The 17,581-nt window shown below is 40.8% G+C and overlaps 2 protein-coding genes across 2 annotated transcripts in view; one reads left to right on the plus strand and one right to left on the minus strand.

Annotated features, from left to right (window-relative positions):
• Nucleotides 1-17,581, plus strand: part of LOC146716611 (protein NLRC3-like) — a 200,365-nt gene that overhangs the window by 86,349 nt on the left and 96,435 nt on the right. The window lies entirely within an intron of this gene.
• Nucleotides 11,364-17,305, minus strand: LOC146716616 (mitogen-activated protein kinase kinase kinase kinase 2-like). The gene is made up of 9 exons (XM_085441664.1): nucleotides 17,293-17,305; nucleotides 17,090-17,213; nucleotides 16,872-16,930; nucleotides 15,780-15,917; nucleotides 15,620-15,691; nucleotides 15,458-15,544; nucleotides 15,305-15,375; nucleotides 15,146-15,201; nucleotides 11,364-12,888 (listed from the first exon to the last, which is right to left on the minus strand). Exons 1-9 carry the CDS (start codon nucleotides 17,303-17,305, stop codon nucleotides 12,801-12,803), a joined length of 708 nt encoding a protein of 235 aa, XP_085297790.1. The 3' UTR covers nucleotides 11,364-12,800.

Below are 17,581 nucleotides of genomic sequence, written 5' to 3' on the forward strand. Positions count from 1 at the left end.
CCATTGTGACACTGATGATAAAACTTGTGTAAAAGTGCGAAGCTGTAAAAAAGTAATTATAAAAAAGCGTTTTTGTAGCTGAATGTTACTGGATAGCTGTTTCATCTGTAACACATCAAAATAACCTGCTAAGGTTTAATAGGCTATAAGGAACACACTCACTTCCTGAGCCCTGGGCAATAAGAGACGTTTTGTGTTTTATGATTTATTGATATGTTTGATCCTTTCTGACCTGCGTTAATGAAGCAGTCATTAGAGCACCATGTCCGCTAGAATAGTTCTGTAGTTTGATGCTTGAGTCGTTGCAGACTTGTTGAAACTCCCTCACCCGTCAAAGCAGCGTCTTTGTTATTCGAGTCCAGCAGATGGCAGTGTTTCACTGTCTGACGGCTGTCTGAAGCTTCAGCTGGATTATCCGTTTTCATGTTTGATTAGAGGTTTGTGTGTGTGTGTGTGTGTGGGTTTTTAGCCACGAGTTGTCCACGATAAAGCATATTGAATGGCCTGTCTAATATTGTTAGAATTCTCCTTTGGGTTAGTTTCATTACTCAATCGGGACATTTATTTGGAAAAAGAAAAAAAGAAAAAAAAAGAAAAGAATTAAAAATAAATAAATCCTCATAGTTTACATTTACAAATATCAATACTGAATGTTACGTCCCTCTGCAGCTTCTAATCGTCTCAGTGTTTTCAGCTGGTGCTAATTGGCCACACCTAGTCAGGTGTGGATAAAAGCATACCTGAGGCAAGCTTCCCGGCAGTGCACTAGTCTTTGCCTTGGTGGCACCAGCCATTTTAGCCAACCTGGTTTTCCATTTTAGGATGAAACCTCTTCTCACCCACACTCTGCTATTCATCTGTTTTTATGTTGCGGCTTTTGAGCCGGGTCGTAACATGAGTATAATCACACTGGAAGTACCAGCATCAGGAATGTGGCTTCTTCTTTTTGGATCTATAATATTTAGTCTGGTTAGTTATTGTTACTGTAACCAGTGCAAAATCTGCTCTGATGACTCAACGTTAATGTTTGAGCCCCTGAGCGCTAAAAGAAGTGTTTTGTAAAGTATTAAAACTACCTTTAATGGAAGGAAAAACGGATCACTGCTTCCTATAAGAGTTGGTTTTCTCTGTGTGTGTAGCCACTCTGTGCCTGGTGGACTTGGCTGGCAGTGAGCGAATGGTGAAGAGCCAGTCTCAGGGTGACCGTTTCAAAGAGATGACCGCCATCAACAGCTCACTGTCCAACCTGGGCGTCGTTATCGCCGCTCTGGCCAAAAAGGTCTGCAGCTGCAGTTTCTGTAGTCTTAGATGTCACACCTGCTTTCTTTACATTTACAGTATTAATGATTTTTTTGGCCTTTGTGTTCCAGGAGACTTACGTAGCTTACAGGAACTCGAAGCTCACGTACCTCCTTCAGGGATGTTTGGGGGGGAAACGGCAAAACGTGAGTTTGTTGACATCACAAATCTTTATAATGACGACACATAAAACTGAAGGAATTTATCCCCAAAAAATATTTAACAGCGTTTGATCTCATCACTTCAGATTGTGACTGTTTATTCTTTGGCACTAATTTTGGATGTCTTTATTTGCAGCTTGATGTTTGTTAACATTGCTCCGGAGCCCGACAGCTTTGGGGAAACTCTGAACTCATTGAGGTTTGCCAGCAAGGTCAGTGCAGTCTTGTTTCCAGTGTTCATTGGACAGAGTACATTAATGATGTCCTTACATCAGCTGTTTATGGTAAACCAAAGCCATACTCCATATCCATTTTAATACCTTGGTGTGTAATTCATACTCACATTTTGTCTGAAGAGTAGGGATGTTCCTGGCGTCTTATTTACTAGTCGACTAATCGAGGGGGAAATAATTAGACTAACCAACTAATGTAAAACTAAGGAACATTCAGATATTGAGTTGATTTTCAGAACTGATTAATAGAAACTGTCAAACTAGACGCAGAGGTATCTTAAACCATTTATCACATTCTGTTAAATACAAATGAAAATGCGTTACTACAAAAGATGTTCTATTAAAATATGACAATCATTTGAGAATCTAAAAGTACGTCTAAGTGTGGCGAGAATGATTCAGGTAATACATTATACAGCCGTTTTCTAGTCAGGTTGTGGGGGCAGCAGGAAGGACTACTCCTGACCACAGCTGATAGATGTAAACTGGCTAGCATGACCAAGGATGCTGGGGCCTCCTACTGGTAGGACGTGCCCAGCTGGAACAGCCTCCTGGCCAAGGTGGCTGTCACCTTTTGATGTGAAGGAGTAGTGACTCTACTCTGAGCCCCTCCCCCATTGACTTAACTGCTCTCCTAAAGGAGAGGTTTTCCACCTCTCAGGAAACTAATTTCCTCTGCGTGTATCTGCGATCTCAGTGTTAACAAGAAGATCAGGGTAGATTAATAGATTTATGGCGTTTCTCAACAACAGTGCACCATCTGGTGGTAGATCGCTGCCTAACATTTAGAACACAATGTACCAGCATTGGGCATCAATTAAAATGTTAACAATTAGATTGAACGACTGGTAAGTCTGATACAGACTAGTGACAATTAGTCGACTAGTCACATAAATCCCTGATAGAGCCCACAGAAGTGGCCTGCACCATGTGTGTGGCTTGCTTTGCAGTTTAACCACCAAAACACTCGTCTGCAGTGGAATTTCTTTGAGCTAATCGATTCATTTATTTCATTTCTTCTTCTAATTAATGTGGAAAATGGTGGCAAAGGTGGCTGAAATGAGTGATTCCTAGAGTTACATGTCAGTTTACAGCATAGGGATTAAGTTTACAGTATAAATACCACTGAATTGTACAAGGATTTGAAGTTTCACTGTAACTTTAACATTTTTGACAATTTTGTTTTGTTTTCTCCCCCACAGGTGAACGACTGCGTCATCAGGACAGCGACTGCCAACAAAAACTAGAAATTATTAAAAAAAAAAACCCTGAGTTTTCTACTTTTTAGGTTCATCTCAGGTTTCCACGCTGAGTTGGTCATGACAGTTGCCATGTGTGATGGCATGCCACACATGGTAAGCTCCACACCTCACCACCCGTTGATTCACTTTAGTTTAATTTACAGTCACTACTTTAAAATATTCCATTTATTGTTCAATATCGTTTCTTTATTAAATGTATTCATTTTTCCATCACACCTTCCAATGTTTATATGGCGTGCACACATATTAACCTTGCAAGGTCAAAGCTCTGTTTTATGTTATATTAATACATCTTTGTTTGAGTTACCTGGGGGTTGGTGTCTCCTCCTGTCTGGCAAAGGGCTGGGAGACCTGAAGTACTACTGACAGCCTAATTGGATTGCACCACATGCAGGTGAACGACTGCGTCATCAGGACAACAAAGTAGAAATTATTAAAAGAGTAACTTTTATATATGTGCGTTTAAAGCAGGGTGTCAGGTTTTTTTGTTTTTTTTCCACATATGTTGGATTATGTTTCTATATATATACTTTGTAAAGGGTATTTTAAATTAATGAAAATGAATAAATATGATTGTTTCTTTTACCTGTTTCGATGTCTGCCATATCATTAGTATGTTTCGTGGGAATTAAATGTTTATTTAACATGTACGCTATTACATTTACTCTACAAATAAAACCAAATTTAAAGGCTGTTGCATTTTATTGCCTTTTTTCTTTCCTTTTCTTAAAGTTATGAAGGCATCTTGGATGCCATTTCAGTGAGTGGGGGTTAATGCCCCACACTCTTTTCTGTCACTGCTTTGAATGCACAGACTGGTCTTAATGTTGATCTTTGTAATCTTCAGTGTTACGACCCGGCTCAAAAGCCGCAACATAAAAACAGAGATGAATAGCAGAGTGTGGGTGAGAAGAGGTTTCATCCTAAAATGGAAAACCAGGTTGGCTAAAATGGCTGGTGCCACCAAGGCAAAGACTAGTGCACTGCCAGGAAGCTTGCCTCAGGTATGCTTTTATCCACACCTGACTAGGTGTGGCCAATTAGCACCAGCTGAAAACACTGAGACGATTAGAAGCTGCAGAGGGATGTAACACCTCCTCCCTTAAAAGGGTTCCTCTAGGACCCCTAAACAAATTAAAAGTTCCTCTGAAGCAAGTTGGCATCTTTAAGCATGGATGCCCCTACATGAGGATCTGAAGTTGCCACACTGAGCACACAAAAAGTAACATGTGACCAACACAAAAGAGCACAACAGTCAAACCCAAAATGATTACCTGACCTGCTACAACACAAAACCAAAAGTACACTAAAAACAACAAATCCCTTACTTTCCCTACCCTAGTCTTCAGTGGTGTACCAGGCTCGAGGCAACTTTAAACGCGAACTCGAGAGCAGGCAGCAGACCAGAGATATAGTCTCCTACCAAACTCTGAAGCGTACCCCCACCCAGGATAGCCACCAAACACAAACTAAAACAATAAAGCAAAACAACAAACAAGTGCTTCGATGGAAGGGCAGCACAGTCACCCAGCTGAAACACACTAAAGGGAGTTTGCTCAATTACACTGAACACCATCACTCACCCACTTAAAAGCAAAACAAACTGACATTCAGTCTCCACTAAAATGTCCAAAGATCCCGGACGAGCCACCACTTATGTTATGTATAGTGTGATTTGGCCATCTGAACATGCTACCTATATAAATCCCAGCAGGAAGCATGTTTTAATAGTGTGATTTGGCCATCTGAACATGCTACCTATATAAATCCCAGCAGGAAGCATGTTTTAATAGTGTGATTGGGCCATCTGAACATGCTACCTATATAAATCCCAGCAGGAAGCATGTTTTAATAGTGTGATTGGGTCATCTGAACACGCTACCTATATAAATCCCAGCAGGAAGCATGTTTTAATAGTGTGATTGGGTCATCTGAACACGCTACCTATATAAATCCCAGCAGGAAGCATGTTTTAATAGTGTGATTGGGTCATCTGAACATGCTACCTATATAAATCCCAGCAGGAAGCATGTTTTAATAGTGTGATTGGGTCATCTGAACACGCTACCTATATAAATCCCAGCAGGAAGCATGTTTTAATAGTGTGATTGGGTCATCTGAACACGCTACCTATATAAATCCCAGCAGGAAGCATGTTTTAATAGTGTGATTGGGCCATCTGAACACGCTACCTATATAAATCCCAGCAGGAAGCATGTTTTAATAGTGTGATTGGGCCATCTGAACATGCTACCTATATAAATCCCAGCAGGAAGCATGTTTTAATAGTGTGATTGGGTCATCTGAACACCCTACCTATATAAATCCCAGCAGGAAGCATGTTTTAATAGTGTGATTGGGTCATCTGAACACCCTACCTATATAAATCCCAGCAGGAAGCATGTTTTAATAGTGTGATTGGGTCATCTGAACACGCTACCTATATAAATCCCAGCAGGAAGCATGTTTTAATAGTGTGATTGGGTCATCTGAACACCCTACCTATATAAATCCCAGCAGGAAGCATGTTTTAATAGTGTGATTGGGTCATCTGAACACGCTACCTATATAAATCCCAGCAGGAAGCATGTTTTAATAGTGTGATTTGGCCATCTGAACACGCTACCTATATAAATCCCAGCAGGAAGCATGTTTTAATAGTGTGATTTGGCCATCTGAACATGCTACCTATATAAATCCCAGCAGGAAGCATGTTTTAATAGTGTGATTGGGTCATCTGAACACGCTACCTATATAAATCCCAGCAGGAAGCATGTTTTAATAGTGTGATTGGGCCATCTGAACACGCTACCTATATAAATCCCAGCAGGAAGCATGTTTTAATAGTGTGATTGGGTCATCTGAACACCCTACCTATATAAATCCCAGCAGGAAGCATGTTTTAATAGTGTGATTGGGTCATCTGAACACCCTACCTATATAAATCCCAGCAGGAAGCATGTTTTAATAGTGTGATTGGGCCATCTGAACACGCTACCTATATAAATCCCAGCAGGAAGCATGTTTTAATAGTGTGATTGGGTCATCTGAACACCCTACCTATATAAATCCCAGCAGGAAGCATGTTTTAATAGTGTGATTGGGTCATCTGAACACGCTACCTATATAAATCCCAGCAGGAAGCATGTTTTAATAGTGTGATTGGGTCATCTGAACACCCTACCTATATAAATCCCAGCAGGAAGCATGTTTTAATAGTGTGATTGGGTCATCTGAACATGCTACCTATATAAATCCCAGCAGGAAGCATGTTTTAATAGTGTGATTTGGCCATCTGAACATGCTACCTATATAAATCCCAGCAGGAAGCATGTTTTAATAGTGTGATTGGGTCATCTGAACACCCTACCTATATAAATCCCAGCAGGAAGCATGTTTTAATAGTGTGATTGGGTCATCTGAACATGCTACCTATATAAATCCCAGCAGGAAGCATGTTTTAATAGTGTGATTGGGTCATCTGAACATGCTACCTATATAAATCCCAGCAGGAAGCATGTTTTAATAGTGTGATTGGACCATCTGAACACCCTACCTATATAAATCCCAGCAGGAAGCATGTTTTAATAGTGTGATTGGGTCATCTGAACACCCTACCTATATAAATCCCAGCAGGAAGCATGTTTTAATAGTGTGATTGGGTCATCTGAACACGCTACCTATATAAATCCCAGCAGGAAGCATGTTTTAATAGTGTGATTGGGTCATCTGAACACGCTACCTATATAAATCCCAGCAGGAAGCATGTTTTAATAGTGTGATTGGGTCATCTGAACATGCTACCTATATAAATCCCAGCAGGAAGCATGTTTTAATAGTGTGATTTGGCCATCTGAACATGCTACCTATATAAATCCCAGCAGGAAGCATGTTTTAATAGTGTGATTTGGCCATCTGAACATGCTACCTATATAAATCCCAGCAGGAAGCATGTTTTAATAGTGTGATTGGGTCATCTGAACACGCTACCTATACAACGGAGCCATTAACCACGTAAGGTAGCATATTCTGATAAGTTAGCACGGATTGATAGACAAGACTATAAATTTACGCTACGGTAGGATGTTTTGACAGCACACCGGTTCTCGTCACCAACATTTTTCTTTTGTTAAGCTTACTGTTATCAAGGCATGGTAAATGAACAGTAAACCTTGCCTGACGACTAATCTTCCCGTTTCCCTCTCATTGATTTATTTGGGTTGTCATGGCAGAAGTATTAAACAATGCCTTTTATTAGAACATAAGCATTTAAATGCAGTAATTGTATTTGAATTAGTTAAATATGAGTGGGCAACTCTGACCATGACAAGACTGCATTTGCTCTAAAGAATTAATAAAAAATTTAGACATATTGTTGTCATTATTTTTACTCTTCAATTTTATGTGTTTTTTCTTTAAGATGGTATCAGAAGTTGCTCCTCCACCATGAAAAAAAACATCTGCATGTATTCTTTCACTACATCCACGATTCTCCTCTGTGGCCTTCCTCATTCATCCTGTTTGGAGCTTAATGTTCAACATCCTTTATCTATTAAAATTACAGAAGGAGAAGTAAGTAATCATCAGAGCAGGAATCATGATAAATGATAAATAGATTACCAGTACATACAAACATAACACTTGCATAATTTCTCTGATAACGCTGCATTGGATGGGTTTATTAACGGTGGGCTGAAATTGTACTACAGTCTGCTGGTGAGGAACTTTTTTGAGTGTTGAATAAAATGTCCTCCACAATCTGTATATGAATTGTCATTAAAACCACAGAGATTCTTACTTATAAAGGAAAGAAAAGTGGGACAAAGCCCATCAACATATAGTGTATATTTTCTGAAACATTACAAAGATGCAGGTAATTCTGGGTTCACCTGAATTACAGATTAGACTGGTGGACAAACAGAGATGTTGTGTACAACTGGTGACAGCATCAGTGACAACAAATTAATCAGCGAGGCTGGAAGCAGAATTAGGAGGCGTCAGAGTCAGCGAGGGTCAGAGATCGACGAACAAATTGCCCACCTTCATGGATAATGCATCCCCCTCAGAAGGATTCAAAATTAGGCCACGAAGAACAGTTCAGGAAACCTATTTTGTTTCGTCTGTGAAACTGTATAAATAAAATGTAAATTATGTTAAAGGCAAACACATTTGTAAGCCATAAGAAACAAACATGCTTTGCAATATACCTTCAAACATCTGTATAGATTTGATACATTATTTATTAACTGAATTTGCTAACATGTCTTACATAGTGAGTGTGTCACGGCTGCCGAGGCGAGCCGTGCGGAATAAATGAGGATCCAATCACAGGCAGTCGTGGAGAAGTGAAGGTGATTTATTGAACACAAAAAGAATGTGGACAAACAGCAAACGGGGCTCGAACTAAACTAAACTGGGAAACAACTAAACTACAGAGCACAATCCTGATTGAAAACGAGCAGAGGAGAATGACGCTGAAAAGCAAGGAGAAGGCACGGTGGATACACTGAGTAATACAGACGCACCGGCAACATGCAGGAGAACACACAGGGCTTAAATACACACACACCAGTAATCAGGGGATGAGAGACAGGAGGGCAACACAGCTGGGAGAAATCAGAGCTGATGGGACAGGGGAAATGTAAACTGAACATACTCACATCAGACAGAGACCTTCACAATAAAACAGGAAACTCAGACACGGGGAACCAAACAAGACACAGATCTAAACAGACAGCTTCACAAACAGATGGGGTGACACCATAGACAGACAGAGACACAGACTCAAAGGCAGACCGAATATCACACATAGAACTCAAACAATAATAATAATCATCATCATCATAATAAACTAGAAAATGATAACTAAAAGCACTGGGTCACTGACCCAGGACCATGACAGAGTGTTTCTTTTACTGATGATATTTCAGTGATATGTATTTTTTATGACTAAATAATGCTCTATCGAACACCTGGCAATAACAGCAGGTGTGGCAATTTTGTAATTTGTTGTTTAAATTTGATATTATTGTAGGCAGTATATTTTCTTAGCCTTTGTCATACTCATGCTTAACCCTCTCAGGCTCAAATTAAGTTTTTGTTGCTAATGCACAAAAGAATACCTGCAGTGGTACTTCTGAGTAAAAAACTCATGAAATATGTATGTGGGGTGATCAGGTTGTTAGCTTTTAACTGTTGCATATCTGCAACGCCTGCCTTGAGAGGGTTAACAAAGCAATCTCAGAAACCGTACAGTAATCTTGGGTGTGTGGGGGTCACCCAGAGTCAGAATCTAGTGAGATATCAGTGTCACCTCTTACAGTTTTCCTGTAATCTGAGCTCAAATATGAGAAAATATAGAGTACAGTACAGTAAATTGGGTAAATTTTACTGTTAATTTTCTCTGAATCGTACAGTAATTTGGGCTGTGGATCACAGGGTGGAGTGGAAAAAGTGGAAAAGTGGAGATGAACCAAAACTGGGAGTGGATTGTGAAGTACAATAGTGTCAGGACCAGAGTTGGTCAAGTTACTTGAAAAAAGTAATCAGTAACTAATTACTGATTACTTCCCCCAAAAAGTAATCCTGTTACTTTACTGATTACTTATTTTCAAAAGTAATTAATTACTTAGTTACTTTTTAAAAACACGATTTACAACCTGAATAGGTGATAAAGCGATAGATCTTTCAGCCCAATTCTACTTTTTCTGCATAATTCATCATATAAAATGTAATCAAATGGAAAAGTCTCTCTTTTTAAAACTTGTTTAATTAGTTTTAATCTTTTAACTTTATGCATCAAGCAAAAATTGAATTATATGTAACATTCTCTGACTGGAAGAAATTTGTTTAATATTTAAACTTATTTTCTGCCCATTCCAGCACATAAAATAAAATATTTTTTGTGTTTACACTCACTCTTTCAAATAGATGCAAGTAAAACACAGCAGAAAATAAATAAAATCAAAGACTAGCGGTCCTTTGGCTCTATTTTCACCTGTAAAGCAGGAGTAGGGTAGGCGGAGGTTTACCCTGGTGCAGGTGTGCCGCGGTCAGTTGAAGAATCCGCGAGTTTCTCTGTGACTTTCCCATTACGTCGTAGCGCACTCGGTGCTTGCTTGGAAGTTTAGGGGGTTTTTTCGCCGTAAAAAGAAGTTTTCTTCCCACGCACAACGGACACTAATGTTTTTGTCACTTTTTATGGAATCAAACTCAAAGTAAGGTCAGTACTTCCACGCTTTAAACGCTGCACGCTCATACTCTCTCCCGCACTCGATATATTATCCATTGTTGATCTGCACACAGCTGTTGTCACGGACGTTGCACTTGCTTACGTCACTGTCATGAGACATTCTCGCAAAAAAATCACTGTTTTAGTAACGCAGCGTTCCTACGGGAAAGTAACGGTAATCTAATTATCGTTTTTGCAATAGTAATCCCTTACTTTACTTGTTACTTGAAAAAAGTAATCGGATTACAAGTAACGCGTTACTGCCCATCTCTGGTCAGGACACAAAAGACTGCATTTCTAAGCCAGTCGGCACCCGTACCGTAATATGCATAAGAATAGTGCAACAACATTTTAGGTGCGGCTGGCTTGACTGTGTCGTCGTAAGTGAGGGCTCACTTGACCGCGGTCAAATATGGTGCTGGAGAAACAAACTACAGAGAACTTCGTAAAGAGAGTATTGAGTGCTTTGGCGATGTAAATGGACTGGTTCTTATATAGTACTCAAAGCACTTTAAAGAACTTGCCTCATTCAGGTGTACGCAAGCACTTTTCTCTGTAAGCACTTTCTGTGTAATGTTCACACACATTCGGAGAGCAACTCTGGGTTGGTATCTTGCCCAGGGATATTTGGCATGCAGACGGGGATTGAAGCACCTTCCTCTACTACCTGAGCAAAGCCACCCCATGTTCGTCTGTGCACAGATTTCTTTCAATACAGTATTATCACAATTGTGCAAAAATACAGGCATGAAAGCTTAAAGTGCGCGATCACAATAAAGGTGACGCTCAGAGACTGACTGAGTGATCTGAGAACTCATCAGCCCTCATCACTGCCTTCACTTACTTGCTGCTATGGGTGCAGGAATAACATAGTTATGCAGTTATCTGGGACTCTCCACCATTTGACCTTAGAACTGAAGAAGCTTCTCGGATGAGAGGTGAAACGTCTTCAAGTAACTTAAAGAAGTCCAGACGCTTTTCTTTACAAGCTCCTTTGACCAGTTATGCAGTTACTTTCTCAGTCTGCTAGAGCCTCCGCTTGAACGCAAGAACCTTCATTTATCTTCTCAAACGGAATTCAAAATGTTTTTTACAAATTGAAGGATTAAGATATAAATCGCAGAAGCATCGATCCACACATTCAAAGAAGAACAACCCAACAAACTCTTCATAAAACTCCAAGAGATATGAAAATCTTTATTTCTGTCTATTCTGTGTTGTTAATAACATCACATCTTCACATAGTAGCAAAAACATATTAAACAAACATTAATCTCAACATGCATACTGTACTTCAAGTTTCTCTCATGGAAAGGCCAGTGTTACTTTTATAGTATCCTTTCCATAAATATCATAAATATCTTTACCCATGTAGTGGAATTATTTTATTTTTTCATTTTAGTTAACAAGTATAATGTGACCACATTCACTTTTTATCAGGACAAGCTACACCACCACGGTGGTTAGCATACAATAACACTGCCTTGTTCTCAAAGCTTCTTGCTAACTGTACTTTTTTCTGAGATGTTCTCTTTAAGTAAGGATACTGAAAGTGTAAGCAGTGTATACGGTCACATCACGTGCTTAAGGTTGTGTTAGCACTGATAATTCCTTCACAGTTCTTTAAAGATGCTGAAGTCATCATATCAGCTGTAAATGCAGTGCTGCTGCTGTCCTTACGCTATACTTTCAAGCATCACACTTTCTTACTGGCCAGTTTATTTCCACTTTTTATGCTCTAGTATGGTGTGACTGAATGAAGTCAGCAAACCAAATTCTGTCCATCTGAGGATGAGAAGAAACTTGCATGAAATGGGAAGAATGAGATGAAGATGGCTCCTATGCTTTAGACGTGGCACTGTTTCTGCCATTGTAAGTACGCTAATGCTTGAAAGATCCATTAAAAGTCTGACACTTCACTCTTCAGCTGGAGCGTCCATCAAGTTTTACATTCCAGGTTTCCTCGTTGGGATTACGACTCAGACGATGATGTGAAAAATTAGTTATTACATTAAACCCATAAGATCAACACTGGCAAAAAAGCCGTGCACTTCACAGAGCAGCTTTCTATGGCCGAGCAGCTCCTGCAGGTGTAAGGTGTAGGTGTCACAGCACTCTGGTCCAAAGAGGTTATGTGCAGCATGCAGACAGAAAATGGCTTTACAGAATATGACTGAATGTTGAGGCACCAAAACACACTCAGTCTGCCCCTCAGTCTGATCAAGAAGAAAACCTGACTGAGCGCTTCATAACATCAGTATGATGATGTCCCAGAGGCCATGTTCAGGTTATTCTCCCGTCCACACTGAGCGGGCGGATCAGTGGAGTCTGCATTAGCTTTAACAGAAAGGTCTGATTTAAGCAGGTAAGCTGAATAGACAAGAAAAGCTAGAAAGCTTTATCAACTATAACCCCAGCGAGGACCTTGACAGGTGTCTTGTGTACAGGTGAAGGCTGGACAGTCAGCAGGATGCCTTCCTAACATTTGTCATTCCCAGCATTGAACCGTTTCCTGGCACAGCCTCAGTGAAACAGAGCATCGTTTCCACCCCACAGTTACAGACAGGCTGTGCTTTTCTTTGGTAACACCGTCGAATGAGCCCCGTGTCCTCTCTCAGTAGCTGCTTTCGTGTCCTGTCAGGATGTACAGGCTGCTCAGTGCTGACGGGTCATCAGTCGGTGTGCTCTGAAGGATGATGGCTCTGCACATTGTCAGCAAATGAGAAGGAGATGAGTTGTAAAGGAGAACCAGAGAAAGGCAGTACTAACCTAAAGCCAGTGCCTCCACCTGCTTCTACTCCTCCCACCTCTAGTACTAACACTACTCTACTGATACTACAACCACTGTAGTTTGACTTTAATGCTACACACTGGTACAGTACTGGTACACTTACTGGAGTTTTACTCCTGTTCCAGCTCATCACCACGCCTACTACTTTTTTAAACTTTATGATAAGTGTGAACATTTACACACCAGCATACAAACAAGTTTAAAGTAGAAAAAAGGAAGCAAAGAGCTGAGAAATACATAAAACATAACACAGAAGAAAAAGAAACCTTTGCAGGGATTCCTTCTACACCCAGTTTGAGTAAAAACTAACTGAAACACAAGGAAAGAAGATAAGATCAACTAAATAAGGGTTGTATAATAATACTTAGTACTGGCAGCCACCAGCGCCAAGCCTCAGCCTCCCAGTAGACACACCTATGGTACCGATTTAAAATCCTACATGTCTTTGTTCTCAGGTTTTCACGTTCACAAACTTTGGTGTCCACGCTATTTGCCTGCCAGGCTGACAATGATTTAGATCACAGAAACATTTTTAAGCTGTTATTCCTGGTTTCACAGTGGAAAACTCCGGGTAACGTCCATTATCTTTGCTCCTGTATAAGACTTTCCTGAATGCTGAGGTTTGGTCTTCCACATGAAATTCAGTACTTTTGTTTCAGTTTCATTAATGATGCATTGATTTTGGACATCTATGTAATATATATGTGATACACGACAGTCTTTGAGTCCGTCCTTCTCATATATAATCCCACTGTTTTTGCACTTCAGATGATTCCAGTAATGACTGATTTAAAAAAGAAAAGTGAAATATTTCTAATGAACTCACCACGATTCTTATTTCAAACTTCATTAAGAGCTGCTGGATCAACAGGGGTGTCCTGGATTTGTTAGTAATATAATATAGTAATATATTATTATTAGTTTTAATTATTTAGTCAAAAATCAATTCCAGACTGCTCTGAGCAACATGCTGCAGCGAGAGTCCTGACAGGGACTAGAAACAGAACATTTATTGGCTCCCTGTTTTATCCAGAATAAAAGATTCAAAATCCTCACATAAAAGGTTTTGAATAATCAGCCCCTGTCTTATCTTAATGACCTTATAGTACCATATCACCCCATTAGAGCACTTTGTTCCAAGTATTTAAAAGTAAAATGGGAGCCAGACCCTTCGGTTTCCAGGCCCCTCTTGGTAAATGGTAAATGGACCGGTTCTTATATAGTGGTTTTCTACTCTGAGCACTCAAAGCTTGCCTCATTCACCCGTTCACACCCATTCATACTCTGACGGATGCACCGAAGAGCAACTTTCATGCAGGATATCTGGCATGTAGACGGGGAGTAGGTGACCTGCTCCCCCACCTGAACTACAGCCACCACTTCTGTGGAACCAGCTTCCAGTTTGGGTTTGGGAGACAGACACCCTCTCTACTTTTAACATTAGGCTTCAAACTTTCCTTTCTTCCCTGAATCCTCCCTTAGTTAGCCTAAGTCTAGGCTGCGGGTTCCCGTGATGCACCAAGTGTTTCTTCTTCAGTCGCCCTTTTCACTCACTATCTATTTAAACACCTCTCTGCATTCAATCATTAGTTGAGAATATTCTCTGGCTCTCTTCCCCAGATTGTCTTTGTCCCGTCTTCCTCCTCTCACCCCCCCAACCAATCGCAGCAGATGCCCGCCCCTCCCCCAGCCTGGTTCAGGTTTTCACCTGCTAAAAGGGAGTTTTTCACCTTTGTGCACCATAATTGCAGGGCCTTTATCTTAAAATATACAGTGTCTTGAAGTGACTATTGTTGTGATTTGGTACTAGAATAAAGAAAATTAGCACTAAGGAAAGTAGTTTTCTGTACAAAGTGTCAGGTAGACGGTAGTTGGTAACTTTAATGGCTGTTTTTCTTTGGAGGGCTGCATGCAAACACATAGGCTGCATTTCCTAAATCCTTGGATCTGAGTAACCAACAGAACAAACACTCTAGTGTGACTCCTGCTTTAATGCTACCATTAATGCTAGCAGTATTCATGCTACTTCCACATGCTACTCTGAAAATCACTTCCAGGTCTATTAACAATAGTATCAAGAAAAATACTATCCTGATTACTTCTGATGTACTAGGATTACTAGTTTCTCACAGTGATTGATAGCTCTTGTCAGCATACAGTTAACATACCTGTTTGTTCCCAGAACTCTGAACACACGACTCTCATCTGTAATTTCTTGTGTTACCTGCACATAAAGTGAAAATTCACATGTGTAATGACTTAGAACTAATATGATAAGCACATGATACGAGCTCAGCCAACGTTGGATGAATTTACTAGTTCATCACCTCATCTGAATGGAAACTCCTCCCTTTGAGGCCATGCTTCCAGAACGCCAGCACACTATCCTGCAAGCAGACTGACAGAACAGGAGGTGTCACTCAGCTTTCAGGACACACATCAGCTCTCATTCACTTTGTTTGTCACATCATCATTTCTACCTAGTGTTTCAATGGGGAAGTCAAAGACTATTTCTGCAGCCAGCTGTCTGGATGGAAGTCCTTGCAGGTTCACGATCTTTACAGTTCCTGTCCAAACAGTACACAGATTGAGAATGAGCATGAAAGACATTTGAAGGATTCACAATATGCGAGGGGACTTACTTTCCAAGGTGATGAGAACAGTGTCTCGGTCCAGCTGGGTTACCTGCACGACTCTGAGTGCTCCACTATCTCCTGATGCACGGAAAGAAGGAAGCTTGTTGCAACAAGTTGAAGCTTGAAGCTTCAGGAAGTCAGCAGAGACACGCAGAAACGGTCCTACCTGGCACTGGAACAGGAGCGCCGTTCAGCTCTATAATATCAAACCTGAGCTGTTGGCCGGTTTGTGGTTTATCATTACTACAGTCTCTCACTCCAACACACAGCTGAGAAGAGAATCTGGGAGTCTGATGGCGAGTTGCTGTGAAACAGTCACCAAGGAAAACAAAAAAAACTAAATAAATTCTCATGGATGGTTAAGTGATGCTTGTTAAACCTGAGCTGAACCTGTTCATACAACCGTTAAAAACAGCACAACAGAATTCTTGTATGATTATTAAATCTTGAGATTAAAGATAAACCGATGCCATCCACCCATCCATCCATCCATCCACCCACCCATCCATCCATCCATCCATCCATCCATCCATCCATCCATCCATCCACCCGTCCATCCGTCCATCCACCCGTCCATCCGTCCAGCCGTCCATCCATTCATCCATCCATCCATCCATCCATCCATCCATCCATCCATCCACCCGTCCATCCGTCCAGCCGTCCATCCATCCATCCATCCATCCATCCATTCACCCGTCCATCTGTTCGTCTAATGGTGCATGCTGGCGTTGAACTGTGTGCTGATAACACTGTTCCTGTAGCACAGAAAACACATGGTAACCATTCAGTTACACGAGCTTGGACCCAGAGAAGGTGCTGTTGGTGTTTTTGGACGGCGTTTATACAACGTTTCTTTTATTTAGTCTCTAAAATCTTGTTGGGCTTGAATAAAAAGTATGCATATGTTATTAAAAAAAATCAATTACATTCTTCAGCTTCAGATTTTGATATGCTGTCTGTCTACTTTTATGTAATCCAGGTCTAATGGCTGGTTTGCATTGTGGAAATAGGGTTAGAGTTAGAAAGGAAGACATTTATTCAGGTGGCAAGTTCGACATATCTGTACAAACCTTTAGATGCATGAACTTTTGAAGAGGCTCATACCACAAGAGTAAAACCAGGCCAGATGGGACAGCCCCGCACAGATATGTACTATCTGTGTATGGGTTTCTTGCTGAAACAGAGAGAGCAGGACTAAGTGTCTGCAGTTGTTCTCCGTGAACAAACAGACTGACCAGAGTAACTCGGCATTGCTTACCTACACTGCACCTCCTACAACCTTTAGTGTCAGGAATCTTTACAGATATGGCAAACTTTCTGTGGCCAACAGAGAATATCCAGGTCAGAACAAGCAGACAAAATTGGGTTTACAGTATCCTCCTTCCTCAAAATCAAGTGGTAGCATCATACATGACATTATTAACACTGCTGCACCTACAGCTCCTGTTTCCCTGCATCTGTGATGGCGTGTCGTACCTGAGACTGATCCGCTCAGTGAGGCGGTTGGTGCTGAGCGACAGGCTGCTGTGTTTCTTGTGCAGATGTCCTTTCTGTTCAAACAGAGCTGGCAGGCTGTGCGAGTAAAGCTGGGACGACTTCCCTGCAGGATGGAGCCTTTTTAGAGCAGCATATTATCGAGTGGACACAATGTTCTCCGTTTGTGTCACGCTGTTTGTTACCTGATACGGACATCAGCACATTGTTCAGAACATATAGCCATATACATCGCTGAGGGAGGAGCTGTGGGGAAAAGACAAGCAGTTCACTGAGACTTCAAACATCCAGCTTCAGTCATCAGACTGTTCCAGAAACATCATTTCCTGGTTTTCAGTGCTCCTCCTTTCATCAGGAGCTGCACTCCTTACTCAGATTTTTCAGGGTGATGCGATTAATGACTTGCACTTTTTTGTTATTACTTGCATTTTTACACAATGCTCTTCTACTCTGACTGACACTTTCAACTACCAG

This window comes from Copadichromis virginalis, linkage group LG3 (assembly GCF_057382275.1).
Source record: "Copadichromis virginalis isolate Kocher_CV1m ecotype Utaka linkage group LG3, C_Virginalis_male_GT1.1, whole genome shotgun sequence".
Lineage (NCBI taxonomy): Eukaryota > Metazoa > Chordata > Actinopteri > Cichliformes > Cichlidae > Copadichromis > Copadichromis virginalis.

What these genes read in the sequence shown, in the direction of transcription:
- LOC146716616 (XM_085441664.1), bottom strand. An exon ending in CTTCCCCATTGAAACACTAG is followed by an intron (nt 15,376 to 15,457) that starts GTAGAAATGATG and finishes CTGTTCTGTCAG; the next exon opens with TCTGCTTGCAGGATAGTGTG. An exon ending in AGAGTTCTGGGAACAAACAG is followed by an intron (nt 12,889 to 15,145) that starts GTATGTTAACTG and finishes GACAATGTGCAG; the next exon opens with AGCCATCATCCTTCAGAGCA.